The sequence below is a fragment of the Mchenga conophoros genome, linkage group LG12 (assembly GCF_057382185.1).
Source record: "Mchenga conophoros isolate Kocher_MC1m ecotype Shallow Benthic linkage group LG12, M_conophoros_male_GT1.1, whole genome shotgun sequence".
NCBI classification, from domain to species: domain Eukaryota; kingdom Metazoa; phylum Chordata; class Actinopteri; order Cichliformes; family Cichlidae; genus Mchenga; species Mchenga conophoros.
The window spans coordinates 15183989-15200295 of NC_140537.1; the positions used below are offsets into that span (position 1 = coordinate 15183989).

The 16307-nt window shown below is 39.4% G+C and overlaps 2 protein-coding genes across 7 annotated transcripts; both read left to right on the forward strand.

The window, feature by feature from the left end:
- The first annotated feature begins 234 nt into the window (after positions 1-234).
- ube2d4 (ubiquitin conjugating enzyme E2 D4) lies at positions 235-5556 on the forward strand. The gene is made up of 7 exons (XM_085293939.1): positions 235-517; positions 1733-1796; positions 1875-1906; positions 2001-2078; positions 2175-2280; positions 2733-2826; positions 2949-5556. Exons 1-7 carry the CDS (start codon positions 494-496, stop codon positions 2992-2994), a joined length of 444 nt encoding a protein of 147 aa, XP_085150065.1. The 5' UTR covers positions 235-493; the 3' UTR covers positions 2995-5556.
- Positions 5557-6912: 1356 nt separating this feature from the next.
- Positions 6913-15417, forward strand: dbnlb (drebrin-like b). 6 transcript variants are annotated; one of them, XM_085293940.1, is made up of 15 exons: positions 6914-7082; positions 8730-8785; positions 9012-9124; positions 9207-9281; positions 9598-9747; positions 10750-10827; positions 11135-11286; positions 11395-11449; positions 11597-11668; positions 11924-12047; positions 12340-12456; positions 12768-12857; positions 13064-13122; positions 13204-13291; positions 14087-15417. In XM_085293940.1, exons 1-15 carry the CDS (start codon positions 7000-7002, stop codon positions 14221-14223), a joined length of 1449 nt encoding a protein of 482 aa, XP_085150066.1. In that variant the 5' UTR covers positions 6914-6999; the 3' UTR covers positions 14224-15417. The 6 variants fall into 6 exon arrangements, with proteins under 6 accessions (XP_085150067.1, XP_085150066.1, XP_085150068.1 ...); XM_085293941.1 differs by lacking the exon at positions 11597-11668 and having other exon boundaries at positions 6913-7082; XM_085293942.1 differs by lacking the exon at positions 12768-12857.
- Positions 15418-16307: the final 890 nt, after the last annotated feature.

The window sequence follows — 16307 nt, forward strand, 5'->3', positions numbered from 1 at the left end:
AATCATTAAAATATGAATACATTTTTAAAACAAAAAAGTAAATACGTTAATTTAATAGTTTTTGTTTTTAAACAAATCGAAATCAGATTTCTTTCTCTAGTTTTCTTTTTTATTTATACAGATTTTTTACTTTTATCGTGACTCGAAACTGGTTAAATTACAGTTTGAACTACAACAATGGAAGTTGTAGGTCGGTCAATTCGTGAATTTTAAGTAAAGTCTCGCGATATTTAAACTGGCTGCCAGGCACCCAAAGAAGAGCAGTAATGAGAAGGAGACAGCAGCAAAATAGCTCAGTTGTTCCTAAGAAAGATCAACATATAACTCATTGTTGGTCACATTGCTTATACTAGAAACCAAACGTTCAGACTTAGACGGCATTTGTCGTTTATACGCACACTGAGATTTGAAAGTACGCGGCCTCAGAAGCCAAATTTTATGTGTGAAGTGCTAACTGTTAGCTGACAGGCTACCTAGCATAGCCATTGAAGCAATGGCGTTGAAAAGAATTCAGAAGGTGAGTGTATATTTGCTTACAAGTGCTAGCCATATCTTCAATATATAAATTTTTTAAGCTTGAGTCCCCTCTGTAACGATGTTGCCTGTGTCTAAACTTTTCTTTGGGTCGAATTAGCAGTGCTAGCTTGATTTTTCTGCTCCTGTTTAAAATAATTTATAGACAAAGAATGGCTAACCCACCGGTGGCCCCATTGGTGCACTGCTACAGTAACGGTCGCAGTTAACAAACACGCTGTTTATTTTAAATGTTTCTTTGTGTGAAATTATGCCTTTTTCTCCTGAAAGGTTACTAAGCACTCTTGTTAGTGTTTCTAGTTGTGTTTCACAGTGCAACGTATAGCTCGGCTTTGACATTATTGAGTGTGTGCTCTTTGTTTTTATTATTGTTAGGTATGTAGATGACCTGTTGATAAATCAGTGGGCGGACAGTTGTCTTTATCGTTGTATCAGTAACTGTCGCTGATGATGTTGCTGAATGACAGCTGCTTGTTGGTTGCCAAAATTGAACCCTAGTGTCAGTGTTGCCATATATGGAATGGCAAATGGGGCACTGGAGCAGGGCACTGTGTATATTTATATAACAGAATAGATAGGCTTTCATTCAAGAGATGTTTAATAACGGGCCTTATTTCTGTTTGAATATCTGCTGAATATCTTTCTGTGTTCAACCAAGCTTTGATTTGAGTTAATTACATATCACAGCATGCCTCTTGGGGGGGAGGAGAATTAGATTTTAATTTAAAATAAATGTTTTTAATCCGTGGGTATGTAGTTCATCAAACTACTGATGAGGCTTCAGTTTTGGCCTATTTTCTCCTGCTACAGATGTGTTATTTCTATATAAAACAGCCTGTCAGATGGAACATATGGGTGGGACAAAATATTTATGACATTATATTGCAGTGCAGCATCTTGTGTTATAATATTGTTCCTTTTAGAGTGCAGGCACTCTAAAAGCGTTCCCACACCAGTTTCACTTACCAGCGTTAGTGGCTCATAAGACCTCCAGGTTATGCTTAACGATTGAATTCATCTCTTATTTATGTACACAGAGACTGCAGTGTTTTGTAGACTGTTGTGTAGTCTATCAAGAACTGTTGATGGTGCCAGTATGCTGGTACATGGATTGTGATAGCATCACATCAAGAGTTAATTTGTGTTTTCTTTGAACTTCAAACGTTCTGATTCACTTTGTAATTACCCTGACTTTTAGGAACTGTCGGACCTGCAGAGGGATCCTCCTGCCCAGTGCTCTGCTGGACCAGTTGGAGAGGATTGTAAGTAGTTTAACAGTTGTTGAGTAATCTTTGAAGATTTATGTGTGATTTACATAATTTTGTTTTTCCTCCTCTCAGTGTTTCATTGGCAGGCAACAATAATGGGTCCAGTAAGTGAAACACTTATCACACCCAATACAGTTAAAGTGCGCTTATAAATGAAAATCATGACCCCTTACTTTATTTCTCTTCCTATTTAAACAGAGTGACAGTCCATATCAGAGTGGAGTGTTCTTCCTCACCATTCACTTCCCAACGGATTACCCCTTTAAACCACCAAAAGTGAGTAAAACAGTGAGGCACAATGCTTCTTATTTTTTAAATTTATTCTGTCATATAATTGGCCTTACATCATTTTTTTTCTATGTTTTGGAACAGGTTGCATTCACAACAAAAATTTACCACCCAAATATCAACAGCAATGGAAGTATTTGTCTGGACATTCTGAGGTCACAGTGGTCACCTGCACTTACAGTTTCGAAAGGTAAAAAAATAAATTAAAATGTGTGGTGTGGGTGTACATATACCCAGTACATGAGCCAAAAAGTGTTTGGGGAAAAAAGATTTAGCCAACAGATTTATGATAAACAGATTGTTGCCTGCTTGTTGAGAGAATTGAAATGATGCCAAAGCCATAACATAAAATTACACTCTACGTAAAATTATACCTTCCGTTTCTTTGGATTGTACTGTAGATGGGTCCAATTCATCTGCTAATTTTGGGCTAGTGCGTCGATGTAGTGATTGATTAACAAATTATTATTGAACTTATTTGTAATGGCACATATGAAATGATTGGAGTGCTTCTAGATGTGATTTTGATTATTTAAGAAGTTAAAATGACATCTTGCTGTGCTGATGGTAGGAGTAGAACACAGTTATGTCTATAATAAATCCCCTCTCAAAGATTTTTAACTTTGATTCTTTCTTCCACAGTATTATTGTCCATCTGCTCTCTTCTGTGCGATCCAAACCCAGATGATCCGCTGGTACCAGAGATCGCCCACACGTACAAGGCTGACAGGGAAAAGTAAGTGTAAAACATGACTGCTTTTGCCACAGTTGAGCTCACAGCCAGGTACACTCATGCTGCAAGATTAACTTCTGAGTTTGAGGTTAAGTTAAACTTTTCACATTGCATGTGTTTTACAGGTACAACAAACTAGCAAGAGAATGGACACAGAAGTATGCAATGTGAGAACACCAAGGAGATCAGAACGAGATCAGAACTACAAGAACAAAAGAAACACAGATGATTTGTAACTTGAAGTAAATGAGCATCAAAGTAGTTGGGGGACTTTGGGGGAGGGGGGTAAACTAAACAACAGCCCACTTTTTGGAGAAGGAAGCGGTACTATGAGGTACAGTGCCACTTGGCTTTGTGTGTGTTGAGCTGATACAGTGTGCTCTGCTTCATGACTTGTATGGATCTGCTGAGCAGGACCTAATGGACTCCTTAAAGCACTCCCACATGGAATACCAGAAAACTCTTTACAATCCCTACCACCGTACTCAGACTTTAAACTGTTACTCTTGCTATTGTGATGATCATTATAATTGTTGCTTTCTATAAGCATCATTTTTACCATCATTGAGTCATATCGTCGTGCTACTCAGAAACAAAATGTTTGATTTAGGAGATTATTTCTCCCTTCATTTCAGAGGTACTATCTGCACCCCACTGGATGTCTTGTTACTGTATTTCATGTTTTCTGGTGGCCTTTCTGTGTTATGTTGATGTGCAATTTAGACAGAATGTTTCCTGTTGAACACAAAAGTGTGCAGTGCCATTACCAGCAGCTGATCTGTTGGCACGTAACTGTCTCTGCCCTGAAACAATGTGAAAGGTGTTAAGAAGGATTTGTCTCCATCATCCGCTGCAATTGGAGTTGTAACAGTATTGAGTTGTTTTGAAAACACTGGGGAGCTGCTGTTTATAAGTTAGCGGGTAGGTTAACGTCCACCTCCATCTTTCTCACACATGCCATCGTTCTTCTGTCTTGAATAATAAATGACGGCTGGTGTCCATAGTGCTCAAAAACTACTGCTGTTTAACATGTTATGCTGTGTAGCTATGAATGTGGCTACTCTTTGTCGTGCAGTCATAGCTGTGCGCCACTTCCTCAGTACAGTTACTCAGGTATCTTTAAGAAGATCATCAGCCTTTTACATGCGGTGACCCATGGTGAGAAAAATGATCAGGGTTAACACAGTCCGACTTCTAAAAATAGCACTTGCCTAATTTTGCTGTTCTGTTCAAATAACGACCCATCACTGACTGCAACTTACTGCAGTGTGATCAAAGACATACCACAATGGGTCTGTGCTGCACAGAAATATATGCTGTCCGAAACATACTGTTACTCTCATTATTTCTCTCCACTTATTTCAGTGTTTTTAAAGCGACTGGTTGTGTGGTTGTGAACAGCTTGCAAATGATGCTGTTTTTGAACAGACTTGATGTTTTGCAGCTCTGTGGCACTTACAGTCATAACATTACAGTTTGGTATGCTTTAAATATCAGGATTTATGTTCATTTTCATCATTGTTCTGCCTTTTTTTTTTTTTTCTTCCCTCCTCCATTAATAAGCAACACTGACAGTAAACTTTTTCCTTTTTTTTTTTTTTTCTTTTTTTTTTTTTTTAGGGTATAATGTTTGGCTTTTTTTTTTTCTTCTTTTTAAATTGTATCTTTGAAAGTGTGGGTTTTTTTTGTTTTGTTTAGATTTTTTTTTCTCATTTGTGTCATGAATATTGAGCACGATTTTGATGTGTCATAATGTAATAGTAAGATAATCCATTGTAACTGTTGGACAAAGTAGTTGGAAAAGTTGTCAAAAATCACAATTCAGTGCGTCGACGCTGCCAGTATAAAGGGAATTATTGGATATTAGGAGCAAGAAATTTCTGCTATTGAGCTATTATTTAATAGATTCATACAGAAAGGTAAATAGCTAAGCATGATTATTTAAGAAGCTTTGATTGTAGAATTAACACCATTGTTTAGATGCTGACTATAGATTTTTAATATTCTACTGTAAAAATAAAAACATGTCAAAACAAGTTGTCCTAAAAGTATACCGTATATACTAAAATGTTTTGAAAATGTACCCACCGAATGCTCCGACACCTCCGCTGTAATACTACAAGTCCAGTCTTTGTGTGCATTGGTGTTTATTCATCTAGCTATTTATTTATTAGAAAGCTGGGTATCTTCCAACTATTCAGCAAGAGCCTCAGTTCATAATATGAGTAATGCTACATTGACTTCCTTTAACCCACGTGTTCATTACGGTTTCATATAGGCAGCTTGGCATGCTTTGCACTCTGGTGATCCTTCTCAGCCATTTTGCAGAATATCAGGGATTTCGTTGAATTTCATCTGCCTAACACCTCTGACTAAAAGTTTAGCCTTAACCCTCCTTAACCCTCATTTTTGTGTATATATATATATATATATATGGAGAGAGAGAGAATGTGTCATATAAACTGTAAATTTGCTATCAGGGCTGTATTCCCAAAATGGGTGATTCATTATATCAGTAGAACTGGAAGCCTGCATAAAGAGTTCACAATGTTTTGTTTAAAGAAAAAAAAATCAGCTTAGCTTTTACTGAATGCAGGACCAGCCTTCACGCATCTTAAAATCTGGAATATATGTGTGCTTGAACTGCCATCATGAACAGTCACGTCTTCGCGTAACCTACACAAGATAATTATGACCTTGTTATAACATGAATAAAGTTCATCTTGATTTCTTGTTGTTTGCAGTCATTTCATGGAGAGCCTGACTGATTTCTCAGCGTATCACACAATGTTTCTGTACCCAACATAATCAGAAAAAATGTTTGGGGTCATTTAGAAATGGTGTCACCTCACAGCTTGTCCAGCAGAGTGCTCTCTGACTCATTTACAATGCTTTTGGCAACCACTGCAGCACCTGTTTGCATTTGTTCCTCATCACGGGGGATTTTAAATTGGGTATTTATGATTTTTTTTTTTTGAGTTGGCATTGACTTGACATTAAAAGACATTCAATTAACATTTTGCAGACATTTTTTTAAAAAAATACTTCTTAAAGACAAATGGTAAATGGTTCCTTTATTTTATAATAAAAGTTTAGGTTCATCTCTGGAGAGAGAGAAATATGTACTATAGTCACAGCAGTGATTCATGTCTCAGTCCTTTAAATGTTGCTATGAAGACATTTTCAGGGTAGAAATAGAGAAATGTGTGATCTGGTTTGTTTTAGGGCCTTAAAGCGGGTTTTATTATACCTAAATTACATACACTGGTGTTTATTTTTACTGTGAGTCCTATTACTGCTAAAATTTATTCACTGTTACGATTCCTTCCACTGTGGTTGGATATTGACTAAAATGTGTCTTACTTTTCTTTTGGAGCTGTCTACTCGGCTCTTTTGTGGATGCCAGAACATCAAGTAACCCTGCCATAGAGTATCACAACCTAGTTTAGGGTGTGGGCACATGCACAGTTCAGTGAATTAACTTTAAGCACATTATCACCATATTACAGCAGCTTTGCCAGGTATTGAGAAGCAGATGTCTGTGTGATATATTTATCAAAATTCCCAGTGTGAATCAAGACAAATGTTCATAATTTTCCTTTACATTTGATCCCTATAGTTGTTTCCTATACTTCCTATATAGACACTTTTGGGGGAAATGTATATCTTAAACGGGAGAGAAACCATATATTTTGCACCATTTTTTTTTGTTGGTTTGTTTGTTTTAAAGTTACACAAGTTAAAAAAAAATAATCATGTAATATGCTCTAATAACTGTAGGGTTAAAATTTTGAATTTCTAATTTATTTCAATGAGTTCCCAGTAAAAGGTGAGGCCTTTACTGGTCCTGTGGACGTTTGATACGTAACATTATGGGAGATTTTTGCGGTGCAGACAGCAGTGATTGCGTAAAGGTCAGTTTCGTCTGATCTCACTAAACCTTTGATATTTGCATCATGATTTTTCGGAAACATCGCTGCAACTAATTATAGTCGACCCGGTAAATTATTAGAAACAACGCACACAACACTGTTATCATTACCATGGCTGACATCTAGCCTCTAGGCTAAACTAGCCCCCCCTCCTCCGGCTGAAAGTCAGCAGCATCATTGCCACTCCTCCCAATAGGAAGGGCGCATCCCGGTAGCTAGCTGGCTAGCTGTACTCAGAATAACGATGGCAGTTAACCTCAGCAAAAATGGCCCTGCATTAACAGCTGCATATAAAGAAGTGGTAGATGAAAAATCCAATACCAACTGGTAAGGAGAAACATTTTCATAGCAGTATTAGCTGTTTGTACGAGGGAGGTTGTTAGCTACATTGTTGGCTAGCTTTGAGCGAGTCGACAAGTAACTTAACCTATCGTAAAATAAACTTAGCCAGTTACCTAGAAATAATGGTAGTTTGGGAACCACATTAGAGTTTGTAGTTTTTATATAACCGATAACGTTTATTAAGAGTCATCTTTGTATAATGTAGGAGTTTAGTTTCTGACATTTATTGGTGATCTGTTGATTAATAACCTTAAAGATGTGCTAACGAGATAGCTAGTTACAGTGTTGTCAGTTGACGGCTATACTGAGCCAACTAAGATGCTCTGACTGTATTTTTAGCTCAAATTAAATGAAATCATGAAAGGGCGTGAGGTAAGTCGCTAGCGTCCTTGCCCACTTCCTGGTAACATATCAGAAGTAATTTATAACCAGTAAGTGATACTAGAACTTCCTCTTTGTTTTACCCAACGTTACAGAAAGTGTTTGTGGTTTGAAATTTAAACCTGTTGAAGTTCAGCCGCCGTGTTTAATGATGACCCGAATTAGATAATCCCCGAGAGGACGTGTTCAGAGAGAGGACTACTGGCTCTGTGTGGACTCTGAAAATGTCTCTCATCAAACCAATGTTTGCCTTTCTTCCCTCATTTTAAGCAGTCGACAGCCACCGCCTACCAGCTCAGCAATTTGCTTTTTTTTTTTTTTTTTTTAAATGGTGCTGCTAACAGGATTAAGTAAATGTAGAATAAAGAAGTGAACTTTCGGAGTGAGCAAGTTCCTCTGATATGAACTGCTACGTGCTGTGTCCTGATAACAAGCAAATGCCCTTTAAAATCCACAGCACACTGGATTTTTACTTTGTAAGCGTTATTGTTGGGCTTAAATTAGCAGCCTGTGTTGAGCTATAATTAGCATTATAACATGTGGCTGCTTTTTATGAATTCTGTGGAGGAACAGATCAGTTCATCTGTGTAGTAAATCATAAATGCATCCTGGGTTGTCTCTGGAAGGAGATCTCCAAGCCAAGTGAAATAAGAATGTCACAACACGTCCCTGAATTACACCATACACCTACCTACAACTTACTAAAAACTGACGCAGTTATGAGTTCATATCAGCCAAATCTCTGTTAACTTCATGTGGAACTCCCCTGCTATTCATCACCTAAATAAATATTTTGTTGCATACAAATAACCCACAAAAACTCGTTTAGACTGACCCCGACACGAAAAACCAGACTCTATGAAAGGCTTCTTCAAATGCCTCCATTATTAATGTATTTACACACAGAAAATGGAGCTATGTATTAACTAAAGCTTGTTTGTTTAGGTCTGCTAGTCTTTATTTTTACTAGGATTTTCACAGCAAAGAAATTTCAGTGGAACTTTTCTTCTTGGGCCTGCGGCCTGTAAAGATTACTCAAAAGGCTGCTAGAAATGAGGGTTAGAAACTGCAGCAGTGTTTACACTACACCTGTTTCCCCTGTATCGTGTGTAAATGGGGCTTAAGTGATACTTTGAATAGGTTTGCAAAACAACTCTTGTTTACTGTGAAATGATGCGTATCCACTTTTCTGTCTGTGGGATCTGTTTTCAGCCAGTGGCGTAATTAGGTGTAATCTGGTGCTTTATACAGGGCCTTGTTCACCTATGAGGGAAACAGCGATGACATCCGACTGGCAGAAAAAGGGGGTGAGTAACCATGTGGATATTTTAATCAAGTTTTTATGATCTCGACACGATATTAGCAAATGTGTGCAGGAATGCCACCGTCAGCATAGCGGTACTGGAATATCAGCACAAAAGGACTGCTTGCCTCTGCTTTCTCACCCCATGATTTGCAATGGGGAAAAAATGCCAACAGTTACACAATGAACCACAATAACCATTTGACTTTTCCACGATGTTTATGCATCAGATGGAGGACTGGAAGAGCTGGTTGAAGAACTCAACAGTGGAAAAGTGATGTATGCTTTCTGCCGGGTCCAGGATCCAAATTCCGGCCTGCCCAAATATGTCCTCATCAACTGGGTCAGAGCGACACTCAGCTATTAAACATGTGTTTGCCGTCTCTGTTATGGTCACTAACCCTCTAAATGTTGTTGCATTTCAGACTGGAGAGGGAGTTAAGGATGCCAGGAAGGGAATATGTGCAAATCATGTCAGTGCCATGTCCAATTTTCTGAAGGTAGTGTGAAACCTTTGAGTCTAGTTCAAATACACATTGGAATTTGTACTGCTGTCTGCTTGTGTTTGCAGAGGAGGCCTAACTGCATGCACCTTAATGCTGACTTTACCGCATGACATTCAGTAAATGGATACACATTCCTGCTCCTAGAATTGTCATTAATGTAATAGCTTTGCTGGAATGATGTCAGTGTTATTAATGCCACACTTGCAAGGAGTTCATTGCTGTGGCTGGTTTGTGTGTCGGAACCAAGATGAAACTAGAAGGGTGTCCTCCTTTGTGTTTTAAAAGGAACTGTTCTTCTTTGCTGTTTCAGGGGGCCCATGTCACAATAAATGCTAGAGCAGAGGAGGATGTGGAGCCCGAGTCGATTATGCAAAAGGTGGCTAAAGCCTCAGGAGCCAACTACAGCTTCCACAAAGAAGCTTCCAGCCGCTTCCAGGACAGCGGTCCGCAGGGTCCCGTGGTATGCACTTCCACTTGCCTGTCAACAATAGAACAAGATAAGCAGTGAACTAGATCTTAACTAGACTCCTTTATCTCAGATCATGCACACATCTTAAATGTTTTGTTTTTTTTTTGTTGTTGTTGTTGTTGTTTAATGGTCATCTGCAATCTGATTTATAAGAGTTAATTGGATCCATATTAAAAATAGTCATTATTCCTTTTACAAATCACAGTCTACCTCTGCACACATGTTTCAGCATCATTTCCCTGCCCAAACATCTGCATTCAGTCATAAACAGTCACAGAAATGAAGCTGCTGATCCAGACATCCAAATATTGGCACTCGTACTGCTGTATGAGCATTTTCACGGTGAACTCAATCTGCATTATATTGAAAATGTGCCATGCAGTGATTGTGTGAGATCTCTCACTGTTTTTGCACAGTGCGTGTGTGCCAAGTGAGAATGCAGAAGGAAGAGTGTATTCAAGCCACCCTGGTGTGGAAATGCAGTCACGTTCACACAGAAAATAAACAAAGGCAACATTGTTCTTGGTCACTTGTGCACATATTATAAAATGAGTCATCCTCTGTTCTGATTTTCTTCAGCGCTCTTTGATGTATCAGATTTTTTTTTTTTTTTTTTTTGGTTTATCAGTTAGCCTTGTTAATGTGATGTGAAAGCTGCTTCATATTGAGGAAAGGCGAGCCAGGCCTTCATGCATCCTGTCACATCCTGGCCTCATTCTGCATTTCAGCTGCTGTGTGCTGCTGACCGCCGGTGTCAGCAGCATACAGTCTCGCCCTTTCCACTGCGCTCTGTGTTGGGAATGATGACAAAGTGATGACACAGCACTGATTAAAAGCTGAGCAGATTTTTAGATTTTGTGTCATATATGATGTGTTTATGAAGTTTGTCCACAAGTAACCTGTGAAATAAAATACTTTTTTTGTATTTTAATTTAGTCTGGCAATTCTGCCAACACTGGACGGCATATCGATGTTTGTTTCCTTGTCATACAGGGCTCAGTCTACCAGAAAACCAACGCCATGTCAGAAATCAGAAAGACCAACAAAGACAACTTCTGGGCCCAGGCAGAGGTACACTCATTAAACAATATGTACTTGTCTCTTATCTCTGTGAAAATGCAAGAAATGCCTCAAATATTTTAACATATTACACATCCTGCCTTTTCTGTTAAGCTCCTTAGTGCCATGTATTTTTCACTCTATAAAAAATACATGGCACATAGCCTTTTCCATCACAAATGTAACTGTGATGAATAACCGCTTAGTTACAACTTTTTGGTGGTGCTAATTTCCCAGCAGTTTTCTTTTGTTAATCATTGTAAAATCAAGCTTTTCAACGACTGTGACGTTTGACCTTGTTGCTGTGATTGGCTTTTAGAAAGAAGAGGAGAAGCGTCGACTGGAGGAGCGGCGCAAGGCAGAGGAGGAGCGCAAGCACCTGGAAAGGGAGAGGAAAGACAGAGAGGCCAAGGAGGCAGCGATGAGGGAAAAAAGGGACAAGGAGAGGTCCTCTCAAATTGACCAACAAAAGTAGGCTTGTCTAATAATGAGGCCAGTTTGCAATTGTTTCTTTTTATCTTTTCTTTTTTTAAACAAAGGTTCAAATTACATTTTCTCTGTTTTCTCATTATTAATTAGGAAGTACCAGCAGCAGCAGGAAGCTGAGAGTAGAGAGCAGGAAAAACCCCGTTGGGTGAGTGCCTCACTGGGCCACTGACACGACTACATTTAATTAACCGTGTTCATTTTTGAGTACTTTTTGGTGGTGCTTACACCTTCTAAACGCAAGTCAGGAAGGTAGCAAAGTCAGCAGTGCCAATATTGATATTAACATTATCAGGAGGAGCAGGAGGAGAACCAGGCAGCCCAGACGAGAGCAGTCAAGAGAGGTGAATCTGTGGAGAAGGCCAATGTGAGTTCCCCTTCACCCAAGTGCTCTTCTTCTGGCTAATTTACTCTTTTCTTTTGCCTAAATCAAAATCTCTAATCCAGTGTAAGCCCTTTGATGCTCAGGGGAACGCACCTCTCTTCCAGCTTCTGTCTCGTATGACGTCAATCTTCAGATTGATTTGTTATTTTTGTGTCGTTTGACAAACGCTTTCCACCACATTACCGACGACCTCGGTCTAATGCTTTTTGTACATATTATTGGTTTTCTTCCTCTCAGGAGGCTGCTTCTCTCATCTCTCAGCGTGCTGTGAACCCCAGAGAAATGTTCAAGCAGAGAGAGAGAGGAATAACTCCCAGTGACTCAGATGTACCTCCTGCTGCTCCTGCAAGCCCTCAGCCAGGTATTTTCGCACTGTAAACAACGACTTGGTCATGTAAATCATTGAATGTCAGCATCTTTTTCAGGTAGTGGTAGGTATAAATTCTGTAAGTGATTATTTCCCCATCACTGTCCTTTTCCATAGTTGAAATGTTCCATCAGACTGTCTAGTTGTCTCGTAGTTCATACTTAACTCTGTCGCCATAACGCTGTCTCTTCCTCTGCTCAACCTGTCTGGTCTTTGTTTTCTGTCTCTTCAATTTTTGTTTTGTTTTTTGGGGGGTTCTGGGGGCTCAATGTGCATCTCTGCTCAGGGCGTCTTCAAAGCCCCTTTCTGTCTAAGCAAGTGTATGAATCTAAGCGAGCCAGCTCACCTCAGCGCCAAGCTTCTGCTGTACCTGCAGGCTCTGCCTCTCCTGTCCATGCCACAGGTGTGAGCTTTAAACACACACACATGCGCACACACACACAAACAACAAGTTGGGTGTCAGACTGACACTTAACAACAGCGAATCGCTTCGTGTCTCGTTGTTCTGGTGTCTCATCTTTCACATTTCTTGTAATCTGCCATTTCATCATGAGTCATGCTTCCATTCTGTTTTCTTAAGACTTGTTTTGATACTCCTTAAGTTAAGCAGACCAAGAACGCCCTTATGTCTGAGCCTGGTGGTGGAATTTAAGCTTGTGTGCTCTTGTGAATGTCTTCCACATGCATGTCTGTGCTGGTGTTTTGGGTGATAAGAGCCTGATGGTGGTGGTGATGATGATGATGATGATGGGCCGTCCCGGTGTGAGTATGATGAGCAGGACGCAGCCCCTCAGGAGCAGCAAGGTGGGGTTCATTTCACGGGCAGTGTTATCCTTTATATCATTTTCCCAACCCTTCCATCTGCTTCAGTATAAACACATTGTCGTGATTTGCTGTGATAAAACAACTAAACTTGCATCTTGATAAAAGGCTGTTCCTGAAACCTGCTGGTAAGGCTGACAGCCCAGGCCCCCCACACACTCATTCTTACAGTTCTCTCTCTATTCCAGAAGAAGCACCGACTGCTAACTCGTGCGTCACAGAGCCAGTTTATGAAGACCCTCCTCAAGTGAGTGTTTACTTACCTTTGGCTGGACAGTGATAGACATAAGCAGCCACTATTAAAACCAATTTCTCTGTTCTCTCCTAGGCAGAGGAGACTAACACCTATGAAGTGACTGCTGAGGAGACATCAGACAGAGGCATCTGTGCGAGAGCTTTATACGACTACCAAGCTGGTCAGTCTCGGGTTAAAGTTCTTAGATATTTGACCAAATTCCAACACATGGCCATTTATCTATGGGACACATTCTTGATAGAAGGAATATGGGTGTATATTAATTTTTTTTGTGGAAAACCTAATTATCCCTACTACACATGACAGTCATCAGCAGCTCTCACACAGTAGCTACTAAGTAATGCAGAGTTCAGAATTGCTTTATCTCGCTGTGCTTGTTGTTTCCAGTTAGCTTCAGTATCTCAGTTAAGTTGAAAATGACGCTGAAAAGTCACCCTAAAAGTAGCAGTATGTTTTGTAAAAAAAATAAACTGGTAAAAGACAGTAAAGAGTGACAGAAAAGGGGGACGTGAACAAAGATTAGGGAGAATGAAAATAGAAGTTGCAGCATCCACGCTGCCCTGGCTCAACATCCCAGATATCCAACCTATTCAGCCCTTCAGCTATTCATCTTTTATCTAAGTCAAGCGCACCTCACTGGCTCTGACTCATTTTAATTCAGCCTTTATGTTAAAATGTGTGTATTTCATACTGATGCCTATCAGGGTCACAATGACTCTTTTGGTGCTTCTAGGTAGAGGTGTGTTGTTTTTTCTTTTTACCCACACACCCTAGAATTCACTGTATGATTAATAAACCCATTTTAGGAAAAGTCCTGAAATCTGAGATCATGGGGTTTTATTTTAGTGCCAGAGCACTTTCAGTGACACCTTTGATGGTTTTAGTGTTTAGGAAGTTTGACTGAAGTATGTGTTGAGAAATTTCTTAAAATAAACCCAAACTTCTTTTCTTTTAGCTGATGACACAGAGATCTCTTTCGACCCCGACGACATCATTACCGGGATTGAGATGATAGACGAGGGCTGGTGGCGAGGCTACGGCCCAGATGGCCATTTTGGAATGTTCCCGGCCAATTACGTGGAGGTCATGTAAGCCCGGCGCGCCGCTTTCCCCACCGATCATCGATCGGAGCGGCAGGCCCGTAGGACCTCTGCAGTAAACACGACACACAGCAACGTCAGTCCTCACACACTAGATATCAGGCCGAAGTGAAGCAAATGAGCCTCCACTTCCTGGATAAAAATAACATGAATGGTCATCGCGGGCCTGAAGCTTTTGATTTCAAGAAAGTATTTCCATTAAATCGTTGATGTTATAAGCAAGTGATGGCATAGTGTAGGGATTTGTGAAGACCTACAGGCCAACCAAACACCTCCCTTTGTCATTCCAAAATTAAGTCCTGTAAATGTGATGCAGTGTCAGCCTCTTTAATTTTGTTGTGAGCATTTCTATTTCACGTTTCTTCCAAAGTGGCTTCAGTTTGATTTCAGGTATAATTTCGTCGTTACTTTGTAGCAATTGCTCCTCTCCATTTCAGGAAAGAAAAAAAATCAAAGGTGGTGGTACCAGCTACAGAATAAACTTTTGCCTTGATTTTTGCCTTTCTGTACCGGCAGACTGAATAATTTTTTATTATTATTATTGTTATGTGACTGAATTTGCATCCTGTGTGAATTTGAAACCTTTACTGATACGACTGTGGTTAATTACATATTTAAAAAAAACAAAACTTGTTTGCTGTGCTCTGAGTGGTAGGCTCTGTAGTAGGAAATGCATAAAGTGGTTCCTTTTTAACTGTGAGCAAACGTTTTTGCTTTCATTTCATTTCAATTCCTTCCTCATATGGGCCGCATCATTTCACCATTTGAACATATTGAACTTTTCAGGGAGAAGTTGAAAAGAAGAAGGCGTAATCAGCATTATTTCTGTTCTGTTATATTTGGATCTCGCTGGACTGAGGTTGACTGAGTGTATAATAGATGTCTGACGATAAGTGACGATATTATGGTGCCATTATGACAGGGCGTTAATGCAGTGATAACATTTTATTGACACGTTTAAGCAGCTTGTCGGCACATTTTATGCAAGACCACTATTTTTTATCATGGAACAAAATGTTTTGCTCTTTTGAACTTTGAGGTCAGTTAACAAAAGGAAAGAAATGAGTTGATCGCAAATAGCAAAGGGCATTGTTTATCCATTCCAATGTTTCATGTTTGAGGTTTCTTTTTCCAGAGTCTATTGTAATGCACAAACGTCCTTCATAATAAAAATAAATAGGCAATCTGTGTTGTCATGTTGTTATTTTTATTTTTTTTAAACAGGCGTACATTAGAAACACATTGAAATAACATAGAAAACCTTCAGGGATTTTCAGAGGTGTAACAGGAACTCAGATGTATACACAAGCTTTAACGTCAGTTTCCTGGAATGAGACAACAGCTGGGGAATTCACCTCTAATGCATAGGTTTCATTTTCACACGAAAATCAGATTTTGCTTCTCCCACATCCTTCAGTTAAATCTTGTGTTCAAGTGAAGAAATTACCTGCTTTATAATATTGCAAACTTGATTTCCAGAGAAGAGCAGTTCTGTTGTTGTTTTAGCAGTGTCACATTGTCACAAGGCCTCTTCGTTGCATGTGTCACATAAGTGCCTTATATCTTCTCGCCTTTTATGAGCCTTTATCATTCGTATCTTGAGTTTAAATGCAGTTAAAGAACTTCCCACAATGAGATGGCACTTTAATAACGGTCTGAAGAGCGCGCTTCTTCCTCCTGCTTCGCTTTAAATACATGAATATTTTGTCTGAGCTTGTTTAAATTCAAAATTTTAACTGAAACTCTTTTTTTCTAATGTAAATTAATATTGGCTTGTCAAGAAATTAATCAGCCAGTTTAGTTTCAGGACAAGTTCCACATACGCCTACACAATCTAGAAACTAAATTTTAAACCTCTGCTTTAAATTATTGCGAGTTCACTTCTGAAGATCCGTGCCGATCCCTAAAACAACCGGGGAGAGGTGCAGATCTTTTTTAAATCCCTAATCTACAAAAACAAAAAAGCAAACGCAGGATTTTTTTGCAGCCTCCTTAATAACCATTTGTCACCGTGACTGGAATCGTTATGTGCCAGTTACACACTCTGCAGATTGTTCCCAGGATAGTGAGTCACTT